At 39.9% G+C, this 15212-nt stretch overlaps 1 protein-coding gene across 10 annotated transcripts in view; it reads left to right on the top strand.

Annotated features, from left to right (window-relative positions):
• The window catches only part of LOC133138396 (calcium-dependent secretion activator 1-like), a 117478-nt gene that overhangs the window by 70476 nt on the left and 31790 nt on the right, over positions 1-15212 (top strand). For all 10 annotated transcript variants that reach the window (XM_061257120.1, XM_061257121.1, XM_061257122.1 and 7 more), the window contains exons 9-16: positions 303-369; positions 984-1092; positions 1706-1918; positions 10700-10836; positions 11592-11779; positions 12033-12134; positions 12561-12624; positions 13163-13286. In XM_061257120.1, the coding sequence (XP_061113104.1) occupies positions 303-369; positions 984-1092; positions 1706-1918; positions 10700-10836; positions 11592-11779; positions 12033-12134; positions 12561-12624; positions 13163-13286 (1004 nt within the window). The remainder of the gene's footprint in view (positions 1-302; positions 370-983; positions 1093-1705; positions 1919-10699; positions 10837-11591; positions 11780-12032; positions 12135-12560; positions 12625-13162; positions 13287-15212) is intronic.

The following is a 15212-nucleotide window of genomic DNA, read 5'->3' on the forward strand; positions in this document are numbered from 1 at the left end:
GATTCCGTATCCTTCCTGAACTCTGTATGACCTGAATGCATAGCGATGAAAAATATGAACTGGACACCAGTGATAAATAGTTACTAGAATTTAAAATCTTGTTTTTCTACCTTAGGCTTTGAGCCATGACTGCTCACAAAGTCGTCAGTGTGTATTGTGTAGATACAGCTATGGCCAGCTCAAGCCATGTTGAGAGCTGGTCCAAACTGGTCCACCAGCTACCGGCTGTTTTAAAACCAAGCTTCAGTTTTTTTCAGGAGGGTTTTATTCTGGTCATTTATTCATTAAGTTCTGTCTTTCAGGTATCTCTGGGCATTTGGGAAAAATGTATGGAAGAGGTGGAAGAAAAGGTTCTTCGTCTTGGTGCAGGTAACACATGTAAACAATGCAGTTCAAAAAGCATACCCAGTATTGGGATGTGAATGGGGTGGAGACAGAAGCTAAAATGGCTTCCTTTTTCCCTTCAGTGAACGCCATTGCCTCAGAGTGAAGCCTACAGTAACTATTTAGCTGTCCTAATCACCCTCTGTAAGGTCCTGGCCACAGCCGAGACCTTTCTGCTTTACTGTAGGTTTGCTGCATGCTAAACATTTTCTGTTGTTACTTTTCTGTAAATTTTAATGATACATATTACAGAGGACAGAAATAGCTAGGATACATGCACAGCCAGCTAGCTGTGTGGGGCATTTATATTGTATCTGTTAGTAACGAAATATGTTATTGTATAACACCAACATAACTGATCTGCAATAATAGTAATAACAATAAAAGTCTAGTGGCAATGATAATAGTTTAGTGTGTGCTGAGTGGCTGGCACGTACAGACACGCACGCACATGCACACACATACACACACACACACACACAAACACACACTCACATACACACACACACACACACACACACACACACACACACACACACACACACACATACAGTCGGTCAACAGGTATTTGTGTAATTTTAACCTCTGCTCTTCTCCAGGTCAGCCAGTACACCTTTGCCATGTGCAGCTACAGGGAGAAGAAAGCAGAGCCCCAGGAGCTGCTTCAGCTCGATGGCTACACTGTGGACTACACTGACCCTCAGCCAGGTATCACTGCTGGCACTAAGTCCTGTTTCTGTCACCACTTAGTCCCCCTGTGTTCCGCCTTACCCCCAACCCATTCCCACTTAGCCCCTCTCTCACCACTTAGTCCCCCTATGTTCCCCCTTACCCCCACCCCATTCCCACTCCCCTCTCTGTCACCATGCAGTCCCACCCTGTTCCCCCTTACCCCCACCCCATTCCCACTCCCCTCTCTGTCACCATGCAGTCCCACCCTGTTCCCCCTTACCCCCACCCCATTCCCACTCCCCTCTCTGTCACCATGCAGTCCCACCCTGTTCCCCCTTACCCCCACCCCATTCCCACTCCCCTCTCTGTCACCATGCAGTCCCACCCTGTTCCCCCTTACCCCCACCCCATTCCCACTCCCCTCTCTGTCATCATGCAGTCCCACCCTGTTCCCCCTTACCCCCACCCCATTCCCACTTAGCCCCTCTCTGTCACCACTTAGTTTCACTCTGCTCCCATTCAGCTCCCACCCTCTTCCCACTGAGCTGCGCCCTGTATTTCCATTCAGCCCTGCCCTGTTCCCAGCATGTTTCCGCCCCTTCCCCGTTACCGTCCTCCAGTCTGAGGAGTGCCGCACCGCCCCCTGCAGGTCTGGATGGGGGCAGGGCCTTTTTTAACGCCGTGAAGGAGGGAGACACTGTGATCTTCGCCAGCGACGACGAGCAGGACCGCATCCTGTGGGTGCAGGCCATGTACCGAGCCACCGGCCAATCCCACAAGCCTGTCCCGCCCACCCAGGTCCAGAAACTCAACGCCAAGGGGGGCGCGACGCCCCAAATGGACGCGCCCATCTCCCAGTTCTGTAAGTAACCCTAGCGCCGGGCGGGACCCCTATCGCTAACACCGCACACTGCCGCCTTCACCCTCCACCGCTACACCGTAGAGCAGGAAGAGACTCCCCACCGACACAAAATGGTTCCTTTCACACGGCTCTACCAACCCACCGCTCGCTTTTTAAAAACCCAATTTCAACCCAGGCGTGTTTAAAGGTGCAAAACGATTTTCTGTCCTTTCATTGCGCCCGACCTTTCTTCTCTAAATGACAGGGAGGGTGTAGTGTCCCTGTAATGAACAGCTCTCGTCTCTAGAAAGGAAAGTGCAAACTGTGGTCAGGTTGCCCCTTTGCAAGGTCACAAGACCACGCAGTAAAAGCCTGGCCGAGTCTTACGGGTTCTCTCCTGCCTCGTCACTTTGCACCTTTAAGCAGTCCGCTGATCTGACACTCAGGAGAAGGTAAGAGAGCCGAAAAGCAATGTGCCCTCCCCACTCCCCCTTCATCCTGTCTGTAGTGTGTTTATTCCTTTATTCTTTTCTAACCCCCTCTGTTTGTGTTCTTGCTACCACCGTTATATTTTTCGAAAGATGTCGGTACGTATTCTTTTAGACCACGTCAGAATGCAGTCACATATTGCTTGTTAGCTGTCATAGACAGCTGCCGATGACACAGTCTTAGTCTAAATTAAAAGGTTTTTTTCACCGTGCAGTAGAAAAGGGGATACAAATATGTATGAATTAACTATTCATAATTTGCAGTATTCTTGTTTACCGAAAAGCCTTTAACTGTACATTAGAATGTGTTACAATAACACACAATTAGAGTATGTTAGAATAGGGTACTTTTTAAATGTTTGAAACAAATCATAGTAGATTTACAGCCAAAGTATAAGATGCTGGGCAAAATCTACAAACATGAAGTCTATGTTGTTTGTTCATTAATTTCTTTGTCTAAAATGTGAACATTAGTTTGGTTGATTCCCTTATCCAGCTGATGCCATTCAAAGCTATCTAACAGTGGCAAACTGACCCCCGCTCCCTGTTCCTCCCCTGCCCCTGAAACACTGTGGCGTAGCGTACATGTTTCTGTCATGGGTGGTTTTGAATGGCATGAGGCCGGGAAGGAGAAGCCTCAAATTCAAACTTTGCTGCAGAGGATTTGTTCGATTCCAGAACATTCCCAAGGTTATCAGATGCGAGGGGTTCATTGACGGGACGTAAGTCGTAAGCTGCAGTTATAGTCTTAGTTTTTAGCTTTTAAGTTTAGCTGAAAGTATAAAAATATTAAGTTTTCAATTTTGAGAACATCTGTTTATTTCCGCAGTCCACCAGAGGATTATTCAGGATAGACTGCACTCCTGGAAAACTGCTTGTTGTTACTCAGACCAATTAAAGTAGATGATTACTCAGATAACTCACTGTACCTGCTTTCTAGGGTCAACAATAGATGTTGATTTTAAGGTAAGAAAATGACAGCATATTAGGTCATTTGCTTATAATAGATTTGGTACTTTATTATAATGGGTAAAGAAAGGGGCTTGTAGTTCCGAAGTTATAGGTTCAAGATACTGGTTCAGATGGGGCAAGATAGTTAACCTGAATTCTTTAGGTACAGTAATTATCCTGCAGTATGTCAAAGCACATACAGTGTGTTACGGTACTCTGGTATGTCTGGAGTGATAACCTTCAGATGCTGCATGCATATTTCCAGAGGCCCATGTCACAGAATGGCTACAAATTGAGAAAGACAGTGTAATAATAACTTAGCTGAGCCACATTTCTAAACAGTTGCTTAAATCCTTTACTATGTTTTGTTACATCAGTGGGAAAACGCATGATAGGAATGTTCAGGAAATTAGAAAAAATGAATAACAAGCATCACATCTAATTCTGTAACAAAAAACAGTCCAATGGCACTTATATTCAGATAAAAATACATTTTCATTAAAAGGTGAAAGATTAAATTTGAGCAATGGAGGTAAGTGTATCAGAATACTTTATCCATATCCTTGTTTACTCTTCCTGCTCATTTAATCGATGGCAGAGCAAGATGAACAAAGTTAAACTTCTCGTAATAAGATTATGTATAGCAAAGAGTGAGGTGATTTATCAGGAAGGCTCATTAATAAACAAGCAGTTATGTCTTTAAAGCATTTTTAGTTTAGAAAGTCCTTTTCAGTCACCCCAGCAGGGGTCAGTGTAGTTGTGAGAATGGCCCTCCTATTCTCACAACTATACTGACAGATGTACAAATTAATTAGCAAAAATGATATCTTGCATATACACTTCTGAATAGTATATTTGTAAATAGGTCCCTTGAAATTAATAAATATATAGGGATTACTAATCAATTTTACTTCTCTTGAATACCAAATTGTGTGATATTTTTGTCAATGTGACTAATGCTTTATTTACATGAGGTGTGGATGGTTTATGAATTGGTAATTATTGTCTCAATCAACATTCATGTATGCGGCACATCTGTGAAACTCTACGGTGCTGCTTAAAACATCTTTTAGTACATGTGATTTAATATTCAGATATTTATCCCACACATAATAGATTTCAAAACAAAACGTTTAGTCTTTAGACCAAAAAAACATGTTGAAGAAAAACAGGGACCACATTCTTCTTAAAATAAGACTAGACATATTTGACTGTCATACCTTCTCATATTCAGATAGTGTTAAAATGAGAAATTGTGTTGTTTTACAGTGATAAAGTGTTAAGGCGTTTGTGGTAGAATGTAGTGAAGAGACACTAGCTCCAGTTCTTCAAACAAATGGTCTGCAGCAGAGTCCCGAGGACAAGAATGTTCAGTCGTTGACCTCTCTTTCTCTCCCTCTCTCTCTTGCTCCCTCTCTCAGTATCTCTCATGTTGGTACAGGTTGTGTTTTGAGTTGTCTTGTGTTCTTTTTCATGCTTTGCCTGTAACCCTTTAGACCTCCAGCTGCTAGGTTAGGGCTCCTGTCTGCTTTCCTCAGCCTTGTTGCTAGTCTTTATGTTATTCTGGTTTGTTTCTTCTTACCCTGCTATCTTCTAGCTGGACTCAAGGGTAAGTGCTTCCCTGTAGCTGGCACAGTTCAGATAATCTTTCCAGATTATCTGACAAATGCAGTCTTTTTTTAATTTCCTTCCCTCAAATTTCGCTTCATGTCTAGATTCTCTGTAGACGACTATTTTCTCTTTGATTTCCTCAACTCTTAGGTTTGAAATATCAGCTTCCATTTTTGGCAGATGAGGATGCATGTAACTCTTTATCTGTTTTATTTTGGTTCAATTGTTATGATTTATTTGCATAATTGCCTTCTCTCTCCATATATTTATTGGTGTTAAAGGCACCTCGGAGTAAAGCAGATTCTGGTGATATGTAAGCGACAGACAGCACACAACACCACACGCACAGGCGGTGTTCAGTAGAGCACGTCTTACATTGTTTTACCAAATAAATACATATTGTTTTTCTTTACAATAGAGAAAAATAATGTTAATTTATATTCACCTGCAGAGGAAGTAAAGCCAGCGGTTAAAATTAAATGATAATTGGAATTTAATAATCACATAAGAAAGTAAAACACAAGGTATTTTTACATCAGTGGCTGTTTTTGCAATGTTCCCATGACAATTATGATATGATGTACAGTACTGTGCAAAAGTATTTGGCACTTGTATAACATTCTGTACAAATAAGATTCTTTCAAAAACAATTCAATGAAAGATCCTAAATAAACATACTATACATTTTACATTACATTTTAGTAATTTGTCAGAATAGGTGAAAACTGAATCAAATCAGTATTTTTTGTGACCACCCTTCGGTGTTAAAACTGCCTCACTTCTCTATCAGTTCTATAAGACAATCAGCAAGGAGGTTGTTCTTCTGCAGACTTTGGTTGGCTCCTTGCTTCTGATCTCAGACAGCCTTGATCAAGTTTTTATGTAAAAAGTGGTCAATTGCTTACAGTAATATGTTACTTTTTTAAATTAAATACAAAAATGTCTCTGTAAAATGAAATCTTTTGGAAAATGAATATTTGAAAAATATTTGAAAAATACATTGAAAATGTTTTCTTTTATACTAACACACACAAAAAAATAAACATATATATGAAAGTCTAGGGTGCCTAAGACTTCTGCACTGTACTGTATATTGATTGGCCTTTGAAAAAGTCAAAAGAAACAAATACCTTGGAATGTGTCTAGTGGGCCGGGCCAAACATATAGGTCAATAGACCTCCCGTGACTGACTGAGAGATGTTTTGCGCGGCCAACCAAACATGTTGCCTTGGTTTTATTTGCTAAGAGAAGCACAACAGGTTAATTTTAGCATCACTCTGGGCTCATTGCTTTACTACAGAGAGCTAAATTTGTTTCCTTTTCTTTTATGTTTGTCTCCTTTTATGAGAGTTGGCAAATATGTATTTGGAGTATTCTGAATGACAATGACAAGGAGTGGGTGATGTCATTTCCCTCTCCCTGCAATACTCCAGAGTTTTCCACAGTAGATGGGCCTTTGGATAGATGCTAGACCTTGTTTACCACCTTTAGGAAGGACAAGTTTTTTTTTTTCTTTTTTTTCTTTTGATGCCTGAGTAGGAGAATTGCCAGTGTGATGTTATACATTTGTTGGTGGAAATACAAGATTACCCCCCCTCCCTCACCCCCTACCCCTCCACCACATCTCTCAAAGAATGTAACAATCCGCTCTGTCAGCTTATGCTATACCCATGTATTTGCACCAAAACGCATTGCTACCCTGATAGACTACTACAGTAGTGGTATGCTTGACGTGCTCTGTAGAATTCATGATTACACTCAGTATTGTCAACTTGCAAATCCCTAAAAATAAACACGAAAAATGACCTTACTAACTAAAGGAAATCTTGCAGATTTGGACACACAGCGTACAGTCACCATGTGAGACTCATGTTCGATCATCCAGTTTCATTCATGCTCACCTGGAGACTGAGACAAAATTTTCCTGCCAGTATGTTAATAAGCTCATTAACAGGCAGGACACATTTCCACACATTCAGTCACGATAAGTTTATTTATGTTGCAGGTGCTCATCGGAATATAAGAGCGCTTCAATAGAGATGGCCGAATTAGAAAATGTCTGTTTTCCCCAGAACTATTAATGGTTATTAATCTCAACAGAAAAGATTTAGATCAGTACTTGTCCAAATACATTTGATATATAATCGGTTTTATTAGGTACACCTTTACCCCAGCTTGTTAAGGCAAATATCTAATCGGCCAATCCTGTGGCAGCAACTCAATGCATAAAAGCATACAGATACGGTCAAGAGGTTCAGTTTTTGTTCAGACCAAACCACAGAATGGGGAAGAAATGTGATCTACAGTGACTTTGACCTTGGCAGGATTATTGGTTAAAGACAGGGTGATATAAGCATCTCAGCATTTCCAGAGATTTTCACACACAACAGTCTCTAGGATCCATGAGAATTTACAATGAAGCATGTATGCTATATACAACACATACATGTATACATTATGAAAGAACATATTGTTCAAAATATGTGAAGTGTGTTCTACTCTTCTGACTTCTGACAAAACACTCAAGTCACTCACAAAAAGGGAAAATGGATTGTTTAATTATTTACAGAGAATTACAGCACGCAAGAGGCCTGCCCTCGTGTTTAAACTAGGGGTGGGACATTTTACAATTTCCTCTACACAATGACAAGCTGATTTGTCCTTGCAATAACTCTTGCTGTAAAGTATTTTCTAAAGCCTGTTTTACAGTTAAAGATCCACTTAAAGAGCATTTTCTCCAGCTTTACTTCACACACAACATTGAGACCAGGATAAGAGAAAAAGTGCCTGCTTTCCAATAATTATCTGGCTTTAGTAGACTGACTACAGACGTGAGATGAAGCCAGGCTACGTCTTTGAAATCATAACCTCAGACAGGAAAACATTTAGCCTTAAGTATGTAGTTTTGTATATCGTGTGCACTGCACTCAAGGGGGAGGAGGATAACTAAATGGAAAATAGATGAGAGAGGGGACAGTTAAGAACACAACTGTGTGAAGCCTACAGGAGAAAATGGGTAGGCTTCTGAAATATGTCTTATGCTTAAGCTACAATTGCAATGCAATTTATGTTGGCTTACAAAGAATAAATGAGAGCGGTGTCAGACTACTGGCTTATCTGTTCATGAAGCTCCCAACCAGCCTCACCCTGATTACATAGGCCACTTTGGTAAGTTTTTTGTAGAAGTGCCACAAAAAACAGTCTCTTAATGTGCAAAAAATTCCATAAATTGACCAGCTCATGCCAAGTGAGGATATTTGGATTAAGCTCATAGGGGAACATGAGAAGGGTCTTAACACAGCAGTGTTTTACTGGCTGCCAGCTTCAGACAGTAATGTGAATACAATGCTCTTTGGAAATATAAAACAAGCTTGTACAGGAGGTGAGACTATTATCATGGGCCACTTTAAATACCCCGATATTAATTCGGAATTGGTGACAGGACAAGGAAAACGTCAGAGAGAAATCAATTCTAGAACTGGTGTTATGTAAAGGCTAGGCCAATAGGATGTTGTGTATTTATTTAGTATAAATCTAAAGAGGTTATACTGGCCTTATACAATACCCTTGTCAGACCACACTTGTGTGTTGTTATTGTGAGTATTATGTGCAGGCTGTATTACAAGAATGATTGAGAGGCCATGGAAAAGATTAAAAGAAGGGCAACTAGATTGATTCCTGCTATAAAATATAAAAGTCATGAGGAAAGAGATGCTTAATATCTTCAAGTTTAGTTAAAGGAGACTTAGGGGAGATTTGTTTGAGGCTTAACAAAGTGAACTATATGAGATTATTCATATTGAGTTTAGTTAACAGAACGAGGGGAAATATACCTAAATTTGGTAGACATTTAAGAAGTATTTTTTCACACAGAGTGGTCACTGTGTGGAATAGCTTGCCAGTACAAGTAGTGAAGTCATAAACACTGATTTTCAAGACTACATTTACATTTTACATTTTAGTCACTTGGCAGACGCTTTTAATCCAAAGCGACTTCCGAGACTAGGCTTGATACAGTGCAAGATATTATCTAGCTTTTAGGTAAACTAAGCTTAGGTACAGTTTAATGGTGGGAAAAGTCAAACATTGTTGGGCTGAATGGCCTATTGCCATTGTCATTATGCTATGTTCAATGTCACATTAGCGGTTTTCATTTATTTATGTAATTTGTTTGGACATAGTAGTTTTCATTAGACAAAATAAACATTTTCCTTTTTTTTCATACATGATTAAGAAATACTCCTTTACTCCAGTTAATTGTCCCACCCCTAGTTTTAACCATGTAGATTGAGGCTAATTAGCTCAGGAGAACACACATTGGAAGGAGAGTGAAAAGAAAAGTTAGAGCCCACTAAGCCTTGTCAAAGTCAGCAATGAGTCCTTTGCTTTGACCAGTCTCCATTTTCTTACATTATTAGCTGGGGTTGGCACTGCATCAGATGTTTTTTTTTTGGTTTTTTTCCTGAACCCAACTTGTTTCCCATTTCCAGTTGTTACAGGATCTCTTTTTGTTTGTTTGTTTTTGATTACATTTTAACTTATCATGGACAACCAAACAAGGGCATGGGCCATTCCATTCCAACTCCAGGAGGTTGCACCACAGCATATCTTGGATTTTTTAATCATTTTCTGTAAAGATAAACATGTCACTAATAACATTAGCTGAGATTTCAACACATCCGAAGTAGAGAGTCGAGGGAACTAGAGGGTAGAGGGAAATTTCTGACATTGGTTTCCAGGCAGGTCTAAATGTGCCCAAATTTTTATTTCCCATGGGTTATATCTCAGCTAATTTTATTAGTATCATGTATCATTAGTATTCATCTTCATACAACAAGAGAGTGCTATCAGATGACTCTCATTTACAAATAAAATGTTTTGGAGATATGGCCCCTCAAAATTGGTCCCCAGAGAAAAATGCATTTTTAGGGCCAAATATCTCCTAAATGTAAATAGGTGCATGTTTACTGAGACCAGCTATGGATTCTACATATAAAAATTCATCTTGATACAAAATTCCACAGATTTATGGATTTTTCTTAAAAAGTTATAGACCTGTAAAAATCACATTTTGTACCGTAATTCATTCTTCATTGTGACACCCGGCGAAATTCAAATGGCTCTACTGTCAAAACAAAAGGGTGTATGAAACTCAATTTTTCATGAGTACTCTACCTCATCGTTATCTGCCAGCACACAGAAAAAGAAAAGAATCTGACAGCTGTGGTACAACCTCCTGGAGTTGACATGGAATGGCCCAAATATTTTAGCATCAAAATCACCCTTTTTTTCTTTTTTTATGTGGCATGGATTGTTTTATTTCAGTGCACAATTCATAATTTGTTTGGAAATGTATGAAAAGCGCTCACAGGGAATGGCATAATCAAATTTACACATATGAAGGAGAACACATCGTTCATCTTCATCTTAATCCCACCACTGTCTCCAAAAAAACCCCCAAAAAACAATTAGTTCACATGCACCAATCCTGTTCACTGAACAAAAAAACACACAGCTAAGCCCACTCCAGCGCAGCCCAACTTTGCTCAGCTGAGATGATGCAAGTTGACAATGTAAAGCTGTACCGATTTAATTTGCCATAAAAGCGTAGACCGGCCTCTGTGGATAGAGAATTGCAGTGTTGTGTGGTGCCAGAGGGACTGTGAACACTGTCCTGCACAGCCTGCCTCCACCTGCTGACCCTGTGTCACCTGTGAATCCTGTCCTTTTCCATGTGCGATCGGCCGGATAGATGCGGACAGAGCTCAGAAACATGGGATGGACGAATTTATCTCGGCGAACCCGTGTAGCTTTGACCACGCGTCGCTTTTCCAGATGGTTCAACGGCTCACCCTGGACCACAGGCTCAATGACTCCTACTCCTGTCTGGTGAGTGGGACAAAGAGAGTGCTCTGATGCCCTACAAGACATACTCTCCTTTCCAGCCCACACAACCAGGGGACTGTAGTGTAGTGGTTAAGGTACATGACTGGGACACGCAAGGTCGGTGGTTTGATCCCCGGTGTAGCCACAATAAGATCCGCACAGCCGTTAGGCCCTTGAGCAAGGCCCTTAAACCTGCATTGTTCCAGGGGAAGATTGTCACCTGCTTTGTCTAATCAACTGTACGTCGCTCTGGATAAGCCAAATGCCATTAATGTAATGTAATGTAACATGCAGTAGGTATTCACAGCTGCTTTGAATTTGTGTATTGTGTATTGGTCATTTACCAGGTATGGGTATTCACTGAGGCTTAGGAATGATGGTAACATGTACGCATTGCGAACAGCCACAGCAATGTTCTCTAAAGTGTTAGCTGCCCATGCTAAAAGGTGTTTAAACTAACTGCATGAAATCTGTATATAGTCAGGGACCCATGTTAAAATGTGTGAAATTTGTATTTAGCCTGGGAGTTGTGTTAAAGTGTTTGTAATGTGTAGTGAGCCTGGAAGTTCTGTTGAAGTGTTTGTAATGTGTAGTGAGCCTGGGAGTTCTGTTGAAGTGTTTGTAATGTGTAGTGAGCCTGGAAGTTCTGTTGAAGTGTTTGTAATGTGTAGTGAGCCTGGAAGTTCTGTTGAAGTGTTTGTAATGTGTAGTGAGCCTGGAAGTTCTGTTGAAGTGTTTGTAATGTGTGTTATCCCAAGGGCTGGTTCAGCCCAGGCCAGGTGTTCGTTCTGGATGAGTACTGTGCCCGTAATGGAGTGAGGGGATGCCACAGACACCTGTGTTACCTGGGCGACCTGCTGGAGAGAGCTGAAAATGGAGCCATGATCGACCCCACCCTCCTACACTACAGCTTTGCCTTCTGCGCCTCACATGTCCATGGCAACAGGTATGCCGCCATGGAAACAGGTACACGCCCGTGGTTACAGGACACATTCCACCTCCACAGTACAAACCTGGCCTAGAGGTGAAAGACACAGGTGAAGATTAACTTTTTTAATTAAGTCACCCCCCCCCTACCACCAAGAAAATTAAATGTATAACAACTCCAGCCATACTGGATCACCGCAAACAGTGTAACATATGAGCTGGGATATACTGTAGGAAGTTAAAAGAAGTGATGTTTTTATTTGATTTTTCAGACCCGATGGAATAGGGACTGTAAAGGTTGATGAGAAGGAGCGATTTGAGGACATAAAAGAGCGGTTGCGTGTGCTCTTGGAGAACCAGATCACACACTTCAGGTGCGTATCTGCTCCTCTTTCCAGAACCTTCTGAGAAAGGAACCAAGAAGAAATGAAATACACAGATAAAATGATGGTGCCATTTTCCTTTCACTAAATAGTATTTATTTAGGGCACTATCATTTTTGTTGTTGTTACCATTCTTATGTTATTATGTTTTTTTGGAATATCTATCATACAGTATGTGACCAGAATATATATATTTTTTGTTTAAAATGAGATAAATGAATTTGGACATAATAATAGCCTATGTTTACTTTCACTACTATGCCTTATATTTATAATGTTCTTATTTCAAATAATTGTCACACACAAATGTGTGCATTATATACAGTACTGTGTACTGGGAAATAAATTTTTTATTAGAGCCATTTTTATTATGTAACAAATGTATTTGGTATTAATATACTTTGATTTATCTTGTAGGTATTGCTTCCCTTTTGGTCGCCCTGAAGGAGCATTAAAAGCAACTTTATCTTTACTAGAAAGGGTATGCAGCTCCTCCTCAACAAAATATGCATTTAGCACCACTGTAATGGGTTATATAAAGAAAAATAAATGTATTGGCCTACTCACTTAAATCAACTCTGTTTCTCTGGTGTAATCATATAAAGTATACTCTGATAGTGGTATTAGCAAAATTATTGTACTTTATTATTGGAGTTTACTCTATTATTTGACTCTATCTATTTTAGTCTTACAAATGTACACTTTGTCCAAACTGAATTTAAAAAATTTTTTTTTAGGTTTCTTGTTTATTGTATATTTGTAGATAATTTGTTGTAATGTTCATATTAGAAGGTTCTTATGCAATCTCATTCTGAGGGGTTAGAAGCAGGCAGCTTTATGCTATCACACCACTCAATAATACATTAGTTATGCCTTTGTTATTCTAATATTTTGTATTTTGTTACTTTCGTGTCTGATAAGCATTTAAAACAATCCATGCCACATAAATACGATTGAATTCAACCTTATCAATTGTGAATTCATTATGAAGTAAATGTTTTTTTCCCAATGGTCTGCAGGTCCTAATGAAGGACATTGTAACCCCTGTTCCACAAGAGGAGGTTAAAACCGTGATCCGCAAATGCCTGGAGGAAGCAGCCTTGCTCAACTACCAGCGTCTCTCTGAGTATGCCAAAGTGGAAGGTAACTACAGCGCCATCACCATTTCTGCCCCCGACCCCACAGGCCACAGCTGACAGAAGAACCTGCAGGTCCTGATATTGTTTCTTTAGACACATTTGTCCTCAGTGATCTTTTTACCAGCAGGATAAAAATGTACACCATCTGCAGATTTCTTCAGAGGAAATAGGATGAGTAATTTTCTTCAACGTGCATTGTCAAATATATTAGCTTTGTAAGTGCATTTGTGTACAGCGCCTCTCTTGACCGAGTCAAATTCAGTCAACTTCAATCTTTCATCCCCTCCCAAGTGCAGCTCTGCGCATCCCCTGTTGATACGGCTGATGGTTGGGATTTTAAGCTTCAACATCACTGTCAATTGATATGGAAATACTATGTGTGTACAATTTAATAGATACCTGAAATTGTTCTATACCTGAAATTAGTTTTAGCCAGGTGTCAGGCAAATTTGGATGCTTTGACATAGTCTTGTTTCCAGTGCCTGTACAGTACATAATCACGTTCTGTACAGGATAGAGGTTCTGGAACAGACACTGTGAATTATGTCTGAATTATGTGAGTAAAACTTAAAATTCCTGCAAAATTGTGGTGAACTTAGCATCTTAGCATTTGTGCAGTTTCCTGGATGTCCTGAGAATGTTATCTTTGGGGCACAACGGACATTACAGGGATGGCCTCCAGATGTTAATCAGTTCCATATACATTTTTTTTTTTCATTATACTTTATGTTAATTCAGTAATTCTAGCAATGATAAACAAATGTGCTGCTTCAACTGTTATATAGAATATTATTATAAGTGTGACATGTATCTGCCATGGTGCTTCGTAGTAAGTATGCATTAGTCATACCTGGGATTTTGTTTATGTGATGATAACAATTTGGAAAAACAGATTTTCTCAGGCATTTCAGAGACCTTTCTCAATCTAACATTATCTCACAAAAAGAATGGCAGGCTTTGTTGCTCATCATTCTTGAAACATTTAGTGTGAGTGGAGGTTCTGCATTACTGTAAATACTATAAATTTGGTATTAAGTGGTCCAAAAAATATTTCACAGATTTTACCTAAAATATTAATTGCCAGCACAGTTGAGGTTATAGCTATACTTGATGAATACCTTTTTTTTAGAAAAATAAGTCTTACTATTAAACTTGTCTTTTGCATGAATAACTCTTTACCTCATCAATATACTTTATATCCCTGGCACCTGTGAATTTTATTGAGTAGCACATGCAAGCATGATAGCTTATGTCTTGCGTTTCATGTTTCCATGTGCCCTACTACTTCTTATGATGTGAACTGACTTTCTTTCAGCCTGCAGTGGACACTTCACAGTCTGTCACATGACTGCCAGCCATACTTTATTTTCAGCTTATTAACTCTGCCTTATATTGCAGGTCTGTTTTACTTGTGCTGTCGGTCCGGTACTCTGTGTTAGAAGGGTGTGTAAGTAAAAATGCATTCAATTCAAAATCAGTACACCTCTGGACCCTGCCTTGTATTCTGGTTCCATTTCCCACCTCAAGGCTTCTCACTGGTTTCTGCCCCTTGCCATACAGCCACCTGTAGGTTTGGGAATACTTTGAAGCAACAAACTTTTTCCGTACCTTTCTCTCACCTTCCTTTTTCTGCTCCCTTCTCTTTTACTCCCCTCTTATCGGCTTCCTTACTGAGTTTTTTTATACTGATCGTATAAAAAGTGGCTGGGAAGCCGATACACAGACCATGCCAACATCTGTCAGCTGCATGTGAAAACTTTTCTTTGATAGGCAAAGGCTTGCAAAGGCCTTTCCAAAATATGCTCATCAAGCTGACAAATGTCTCCTAGCCTGTAAAATCTGCAGACTAGTTATTCAATGTCTTGATATGTGTACATATATTTAACATTAATTTATGTGTAATATATGTACATACATCTAAATATGCATA

The sequence above is a fragment of the Conger conger genome, chromosome 10 (assembly GCF_963514075.1).
Source record: "Conger conger chromosome 10, fConCon1.1, whole genome shotgun sequence".
NCBI lineage: Eukaryota > Metazoa > Chordata > Actinopteri > Anguilliformes > Congridae > Conger > Conger conger.